This window comes from Amborella trichopoda, chromosome 5 (genome assembly GCF_054954075.1).
Source record: "Amborella trichopoda isolate Santa Cruz 75 chromosome 5, AtrichopodaSantaCruz75HAP2 v2.0, whole genome shotgun sequence".
NCBI classification, from domain to species: Eukaryota; Viridiplantae; Streptophyta; class Magnoliopsida; order Amborellales; family Amborellaceae; genus Amborella; species Amborella trichopoda.
Window position 1 is genome coordinate 29,104,239 of NC_142340.1, and position 8,980 is coordinate 29,113,218.

Below are 8,980 nucleotides of genomic sequence, written 5' to 3' on the forward strand. Positions count from 1 at the left end.
GAAAAAACAAAAGAGAAAAAGAATTTCTTTTTATGCTACTGCATGGTCAGGAAGCATTATGGATTTTGGCCCCATGTTTCAATTTTAATATTTTTGACAATCAAGCTAAAAACTACCAAAAATAAATGATTTGTATTTGATAACTTTTCATATGGGTAGTAATGAATGCTTCTCCAAAATCATATCTCTCATCATGGATTACTTCCTCAAAAACTTGTAATGGTATTTTACCCAAATGATAAACTACTCATTTTTTTGAGTTTGTAATTGGTGTTTTTTTAACATCAGTTATTAGTATTTACTAGTTAATAGCATAGATAAAATTGAAGCACGTTTGGTCATTTGCCAAATTTTAGGGGCATTTACAGGCTCCTGATGCCTGTCCATTAGATTTTTTTTCTCTCACAACCCCTTGTATAAAGATTACAGAAACAAAAAACACAGGTGGGGGAGAGAAAGAGAGGGAAAAAGGTTGAATGCTTTTTGCTCTCTCGACTGAACAAGGTAGGTAACCGAATGGACAGCAAAACCCACTTTTATTTTTGCCCATCCTCTTGCTAATTTTATATCATATTTCTTCCATTTATTGAATCTGGAGTTAAAATTTGTGTGTTTTTTTTCATCGTTGATGTAAAGCCTGATTCTTTCTTTTCTGCAAGCTTCTATTATTCCTCCTTTTTATCTCTCAAGTATCTATTCCTTCCTGCAAATCTATGCCCTCTTCCTATTGGCTTTTGCTTGATATTTACTCCTAGTGTTTGTTTTTTGGGGGTTCCTTTATTTATTCCATTCCATAATCTTTCATGTTCTTGCATAAAGGTTTCTTGCTTTTTCTATGCATTCCTTTTATAGTCTTTTTCCAGGAACAATCACTAGCTGGTGAAGTTGGTACATGAATCAGATCCAGGAGGTTTTGTTCCCTTTTTTTGAAAGTTCATAAATTTGAGGAAAAATGAGAGTATAAATAGACGACTCCATTGGGTTTTGGTTCATTGCAGAAGCTGTTTCCTCTTTTTAGAAGTTTCTGCTTTGTGAAAGCAAATATGAGCTATGGAAGCAGTTCTTTGGGCTCTGGTATTGTTTCCTCAAGCATTTATTTTCCATTTTTTTCTCCCTTCCTCTGTTTATTGATCTATTTCTTTCTCATATTGGTTTTTTTGGAGAGTTACAATTTTAATGGAGGTGGGTTGATGGATAAACTCAGGGAGTAGGGCCGGTAGAAGGGCTTTTGATTTTGGAAGGACCCATGTAGTTAAACCAAAAGGGAAGCACCAAGCCACCATTGTTTGGCTTCATGGCCTTGGAGACAATGGTTCAAGGTATTCTTCCTCCCTGATTTATTATATAATGAGAATGGTTAAAGAATTGTTTTCAATAACTGAGTTGGGTTATTCTTCTAATCAGCATTGTCATCTTACTTATTGACTCTGCCATATTGAGTCTTTCTTAATTTATTGGTATGCATAATATTGTATAGACAGTTGGAGTTTTGAATTTTATCCAAAGGAAGGATTTTTTTCTGTATTTTTGACTTTAACATCCAAGTAATAATTTTGTATGACACTCTTACTGCCCCCACATATAATGTATTGGTTGCTTGAAGTTTGGACTTTTGTCATATTACATTTCATTTAGGATTGTGGCAATCCTATTGCATTATTTCTGGTATACTAGTATTGCATTATTTCTTGTATATTAGTCCGGCAACGTTTTTAGTTTCATGTGTATATGGTTACGTAATTCTTTTCGATAGGGGTATGACTTCTGAATCTTGTTGCCTTAACATAAAGAACTTTAGGAAGCATTGTTGGTTGTTGCCATCGTGTTCTATTAGTTCCTCATCACATGTCATGAATATGAATGGCCACATCCATTGGAATTGGAGATGCTTTCAAATTCAATGTAACTCATGTTCTATGTGTCTTTGATAGTGCCATTTACTCATTTATAGTATGTTATACTCATTCTAGAATATGCTAAGCATGAGATTCTGTTGTGGGGTACTAAGCCTTCATAAAATGATGATAGAGAAGTCGAATCGCATCATAAATGATGAGGGACCATCTCAGTTTCCAAAAAAGAAAAAAATGACGAGGGACCACATCTTATAAATATGATGTGTTTGTGAGGCCAGGATGACAAAAGAACTGTAAAGACATATTTAGTAAAAGTACGAAACTACCCTCCATGATTTGGCTTTGTATTCCTTCCTTGTGTAATGACGTTTACTGTTGCTGTCTCTGAACATGCAGAGAGAATTGGAAGTTGCATTTATGTTTGTGTAGGTTTGTCCATGCATGCATGTTCATAATATACATATATTAACATTATAAGTTACTATACAAACATTTTAAGTCAATATATAAACCTTTGTTTTGCAAAGTGAGAGAAATTTCGTAGGACTGCTTTCTTACTAGTGCTGCTCTTATCCCTCTAATCCTTAATATACTGAGATGATTCTCATTCAAGTATCTTGTGTCTTGATGCATTCTTCATTTGACCATATTCAGAGGAATATGTAATATGTTTTTTTTTTCTTCTCTGCAGAATAAGAAATTTAAAGTTTTCATGGAACATTTCATCCCCACACAACAGTATTATGGACGTTGATTTATCTTGTTAGTTGAGGGCGCTATTTTAGCCTGATTTCTGCACACAACTAATGAATTTTGACCTCCCTTGCAGATTGCTCATATAAATTTCGTTATTAGTTTCTGTCATCCTAAGTTCTCAAAGTTTAACTGAAACCATTATTCATACCTGTATTTTTTGAAGTAATTATGGTTGGAATCTGTGTTGCATGTCCTTTAGATGCATGGACCCTATCTTTTTCCGATCTTGAACATCAAGAGGTATTCCTTATGAAATGACACGCTCATATTTGTGGTATTGTTTTTTGCAGCTGGTCCCAACTTTTGGAAACTCTGCCTCTTCCTAATGTAAGGAGAAGTTGTTTTTTTCTCACAATTATTTCTTACTTCTCCTTTTATCATTTTGGGGAACGAAACTCTGATATATTTAATGATTGAATTGATTATGTTTGCGATTCTGTATGATTTAGATTAAATGGATATGCCCAACTGCACCAACCCGGCCAGTAGCACTTTTTGGTGGATTTCCGTGCACTGCATGTATAGCTGCTTCCTTTGTCCCAATTTACTTTCTCGTGTAAAGTATTGTGCTTACATGTGTGAGTGCGTGTACACGCACATACATATACATCTACATGCATACATAAATACATACATACATACATACATAAATAAATACATACATACATGTAAGGAAAAATTTCATGTTATTGAACTCTTCAGAAGCATCTCACTTCTCGCCTTTGCTACATGTGCAGGGTTTGATGTTGGAGAGCTTTCAGAAGATGCTCCTGATGACACGGAGGGTTTGGATGCTTCTGCTGCACATGTAGCAAACTTGTTATCAACTGAGCCTTCTGACAGTATGTTTTCTTGAATATCACGCTGATTTACATTAATATTTCCAATCTTAGATCTTATAGTCATGATAACAAGGAAATTTATTAAGATACCCTCTGAGTTAACGGTATAGTGATTCTTGAGTGGAATAGTATGATATGGGAAACCACTCGAGTGCTTTGGGTGATTTAGTTATTTGGCCACTTAATTTGGGAAGCACACCCCAATTGTTCTTGTAATAGATACTTTGCGCTACTTATTTGAAGCCTTTGAGAGGGGTGGGGAGGTTTATTTTCTTTTTGTTTTTGTTTTTTTTGTTATTGGGGTGGTAGGGTGGATTCAGTTACTTTCTTGATTTTATGTTAGTCACTTCAAAATTCTATCCGCTGTTGCAGTCAAGCTGGGTATTGGAGGCTTTAGTATGGGTGCTGCAACTGCTTTGTACTCTGGAACTTGCTTTGCTCACGGGAAATACAGCAACGGGAACCCATATCCTGTCAACCTTAGTGTAGTTGTTGGTCTGAGTGGCTGGCTTCCATCTGCAAGGTTTGCAATCTAGCTGCCTCAGTTAAGATTCAAATTTAGTTTAGTCTTTTGAGGGAATACCATAATCTCCTGATCTATGGAATGTCATTACCATCCATTTAATGATGGACAGAGATAGAGATAGAGTTGGGGCCATCCGGTGGTTATGTTTTTGGTTCCCATGCTCTCTGTCATGGTCCATCATTACCACAGATGGGGTTGACCCATCGAACAATGGTCTTTCTATGGTGATTTTATGGTCTCCCTTAGTCTTTCCCTGTTTAAGAAGTTTACCTTGAATCTTCTTTGGGACAAGGGTTTCTTCAACGTTTAAATGATGTTTGCTATCTTTCAGGAGCTTAAAACACAAGATAGAAGGTTCATCAGAGTGTGCAAGACGTGCTGCATCATTGCCCCTTTTACTTTGTCATGGGAAAGGTATGTCTATCAACAGTTGGAAAAGTATGTTTATTAGGGATTTGTTCATCTATGAATGAGTTTATTTGATACAAACATATGAAGTCCACTGGAATATATCAAAGAAAAAATCATACATGTGTGTGTGTGTGTGTGTGTGAGAGAGAGAGAGAGAGATGAATATCTGTTTGTTCAAAAACTTCTCACATGGGAAACATGAAGATTATATGCTGTATTGTGATGACTAACAGGGCTGTTATTTTATTTTTGACACAAGATCTTTTAATGATGAATTATGTTCGATGATTGGAATAAGACAAGCAATTAATAATATGCTGCCATGAAAACTAATGGAATTGAGGTTTTCTTTAAGGAGAAGGTTAAAACAAGGCCAAGGCTTTATGGAAAAGAGCAAAGCCTCGCCTCAAAAGTACCGAAAATTTTAGTCTCAGTGTCTGAAGACCTTCAAATCGCTCATCTCGACCATGATCATTGTGGTCGTGAAATAAAATTAGGATTTTAAGCCATAAAAATAGTGTATATCGTAGCACATCATTTAGACCATCCGTTTTCAAGTGCTCATAGATCCATAAGATCTGGAACATTTTTTGAGGTAAAAATTTCATTATAGCTGGTGAAAATAGATTTTGGAGCCATCTTAGGGATTTCTAATGCCCAAAATGTTTTGGAGACGAGATTTTTGAGGTGAGGATTTACTTCTTTTAATAAGGCCTGGGCCTTATAGAAACTGCTTCCTTTCTTTAATGTGGATGCTCTATGTATTATGGCATTGTTGGTTCCCTAAACTAGTAAAAATTATCTGGTGTTAAGTAGCTAACCAAAGAAAGTTAATGATACCCTGGGTGCAGTAGGAAGGTTATCTCAACCATGTAGGATTGATCAAAGCTAATTGTCGACCTGTTAGCATTATTCAACTCTTCTGAGTAGGGTAAGTTAAACACATTCCAATTGAGATATGGGCTCGAGTGCTACTCTATTATATGAAGCTCTAAAAAGCAACTCCATATAATAAATATATAAGGACTCTCTAAGAATAATACCACAAAATTATTAGTATAAAGTCTTCTTTTCTTATTTTGATAGCCCTTCTTGACTAATGAATGGCAATCAAACAGGCCCTTTACAGATATTGTTCCCTCAGGTCTTTATACCAATCGTTCTAGGATTGGACCTAACTGTCCTGTCCGACTGATTGGACTGGCACTGAAACTAGTTTGATCTGTTTATTTGACTTACGACTGATCAAAGCTAGTTTTAATGATTCTGAATTATTAAATGAGAAATGATCCTATAGGACCCTCCCCCACCCATGTGTGTAAGACTCCAAAGGATCACCATTAAATTTGGCACAGATCTATAGAAAAGTCAAGACTCACACCCATGTGATAATTTTTCTAAAGATCCGTGCCAACTTTAATGATGATCTTTTGGGGTCCTACACACATGGGTGGGGGAGGGTCCTACAGGATCATTACTCTTATTACATTATAAAAAAAAAAAAAGTTAATTAAATTTTTTTTTTCTGTTTGTTGGAAAATTTTGAGTTTTTGTGCTCGTGTAGGACCAGTGTTCGCAAAATCGAATTGGAACGGTTAACCGGACATGGGTCTGGAAGCATTTAACCGGCCTAACCGGTAAACCAGCTTATTCAACCGCTCTAACCGGGCAAGTCCGGAACGATTAAAAAAATGTTAAAAAAAATAAAAAAGATACAAAAAAAATCCACTAAAATATAAAAGACATATAAAGAATGGGATTAAAACAAAATACACTCAAATAAAGTTGAAAATTAATGAAAAAATAGATTTTAACGAGTCGATTTGTGCCTAGGAATATTTTTAAATTTTTTTGAAAAGATAAGAAAGTATAAAAGTGAGTATCAATGACCAAAATATTTTTTAATCTTTACCATAATGTAAAGAATATTAAAATAGTGTTAAAAAAATCGACTTGACCAACTCTTTTTTTTAAAGATAATGATATTTTTTTTAAAAACAAAATGATATTTTTTTTTTCTTTTTTTTAAAAGAAAATGATCTCTTTTTTTTTAAAAAAAATAAAATAAAATGTTATACATAATATAAACCCTTATTTTATCAATTAAGTAGTTAATGGTGATCAAGTAATAAATGGCATATGATTTTTTAACCAAAACAGCATATGGTTTTTGTAAAAGAAAACAACTTATGGTTTTTGAATCAATTCATGGGTTTTTAAAATGCTTACGGTGGGATTCGAAGCCCGATTCTTTTTTAAGCTTACCAATACGCTATTCCAACATATTTGATATAAATATGAAGTATTATTTTATTTAAAGTTTAAAATACAAGGTGACCACCAAAACCGGGCAAAACCGGGACCGGTCGTTGGCCGGTTCCGATCTAACCGACCGGTTAGCGGTTACATCGGACTGTTTTGCAAACATTGTGTAGGACTCACATGAGTCCACCTAGACTCATGCAAGTTACTCGTCTGAGGCATGGTCAGAGTCCCGTGCCCAAGCGAAGTTTCTTAGCATGGTTTGAACTGGTTTGAAGGGTCTGGTTCCTGTCGGACCTATTGGTTTAAACTAGTTTTTTAACCACCTAGACCCCTTTTTGATGAGTCCAAGACCAATTTTTGTGTCTTTATGTAAAGTTTTTTCGTTTAAATTGTTCTGACCAGTCTGACGGTGAACCAGCCAGTCCGACTGGTTTCGATCGGACCGGTACCCGCACTGATTTGATGCCATGACTAGCCAGTACTGAACTCCTGATTACATTGCCTTAGATTTAGTTAGGCCCTGCTGTCTTGGTTTAGGGTTCATGTATGTAGGTTTGGAGATTGACATTCAAGTTTGTGTTAGATCAGCCATTCAAAGTTATGGTGATAATTGTGATTGTTGTGTGATTCTCCCAAGAAGATCTTGGTGCTTCCAAATTCGATCATAATTATTTCAGGACTTATATTTTGTTTTAAAGTCTTGGGGAAATTATACTAGAGACAATGGTAATTTGGAAAAGGCAGCATATTAGAGTCTTGACCATCAAATGAAATTTGATGGTGATAAAGAGCTGGGGAACGACCATTAACGTCCCATTATTTCAGCAGGCTATCTGATCACAATGGATAATGTTTCCCATAGTCTATTGGATTCTAACATACTTATCCAAGGTGTTTAACTCTTTGCAGTATTCACAAGTTTTAAATGCTGTCATTTAGAAAGCTATTATTGTAGTCTAACCCTGAAATGCATTAATAAATATTTGGCTGTGTACTCAAAATGTCAAGAATATTGAATTGCTTGTTCAGCCATGTTCTTTCCTAAAAGACTAGCTATTCTGTAAACTAAATTAATTCATGCAGGATTTTTATATCTGCTATGTTATACTTAACCCCCAACCGTGCTTGATTCTCAAATACTCTTCTGCATATGAACTCTTTCAGCTGATGATGTTGTCCTATACAAACATGGGGAAAAATCTGCAGAAGTCCTGAATTCAACAGGCTTCAGAAGTATGACATTCAAAACCTACAGCAGGTATGAGCCCCATTTGGTGTTTTTTTTCCTTATTTTTTTTTCTTTCAATTTTCCTCTCTTTTTTGGTAAAGTTTTCCTTCTTTTTGTGTAACTTTTACACGTTTGCTTTTGGACTGAGCAATCAAATTGGAATTTTGCAGGCTAGGGCATCACACAATCCCTGAAGAGATGGATGACATCTGCAAATGGTTGATTGCCAGTTTGGGGCTCGAAGTCTCAACACGCTAAGTAGGAATAATCACCTCAGATTTAAATACCCATTAAAAGAAGAAAACGCCAGGAAATTTCGATTAATATTTGTAACGACTGGATATGGATATAGGGGGTTATGAACTTGGGATCATGGTATAAGAATATAGATATTCTTACAACTCTTTTTATCACTCATCAGCTTTTACTTTTCTATTATCACATTGGAAATGTCTTGATATGTCCTCTCTCTAGCTGGGCTGGTTGTGGTAATGATTATGTGCTGAGTTCATTATGTTGGGTTTTCTTTGTGGGATATGTCGTAATAACTTTGTCTAGGACTCTTTTCATTCATCTAATGTGATCTTATTGGGGTGGATTGGTTGTTTATCTACATTGTTTTATATTGTTGGTGAGTGATCATCGATGCAATCAAATGTTGGTGAGTGATCATCCATGCAATCAAAGTTTAACCTGGTTTGGAGTTAATATTTTTCATCATATGTTAATGAAGTTAAAGAAATGAAAAATGGGTTTAGGTTAACAAAGAGATGAAAGTTATAACCAGCATAAAGACAAAATACAAAATAGAATAGGTTAACAAAAAGATAAAAGTCAAAACAAGGATAAAGACAAGATAATAAAATGACCTCAGATAAAAGAGATACAATTGGAAAGTTTGCAACTAGATCTGAAGACTCTGATATTGGGACGGTAAGCAAAACCAAAGTACCTAGACGTGGGAACCTTGAAATAAAGGAGATGAACCCGTAAAAAATCTCAGGTATTGATAGGTAGCATCATTGTTTTAAAAAACGGTTCGGTGATCCGGATCGGGCTTTCAAAAAACAGATCCGGATCGGCAAATTGGCGATCT

The 8,980-nt window shown here is 35.2% G+C and overlaps 1 protein-coding gene across 3 annotated transcripts; it reads left to right on the plus strand.

Moving 5' to 3' along the window:
- The first annotated feature begins 441 nt into the window (after positions 1 to 441).
- LOC18431736 (uncharacterized) lies at positions 442 to 8,493 on the plus strand. Of its 3 annotated transcripts, none has more exons than XM_020665709.2 (11): positions 442 to 504; positions 853 to 910; positions 999 to 1,074; positions 1,205 to 1,319; positions 2,903 to 2,939; positions 3,062 to 3,131; positions 3,350 to 3,454; positions 3,827 to 3,977; positions 4,312 to 4,394; positions 7,821 to 7,914; positions 8,055 to 8,493. In XM_020665709.2, the coding sequence occupies exons 2-11, from the start codon at positions 893 to 895 to the stop codon at positions 8,140 to 8,142; spliced, it is 837 nt and encodes a 278-aa protein (XP_020521368.1). In that variant the 5' UTR covers positions 442 to 504; positions 853 to 892; the 3' UTR covers positions 8,143 to 8,493. The 3 variants fall into 3 exon arrangements, with proteins under 3 accessions (XP_020521368.1, XP_011622416.1, XP_011622417.1); XM_011624114.3 differs by having other exon boundaries at positions 864 to 910; XM_011624115.3 differs by lacking the exon at positions 853 to 910.
- The last annotated feature ends 487 nt before the right edge of the window (positions 8,494 to 8,980 follow it).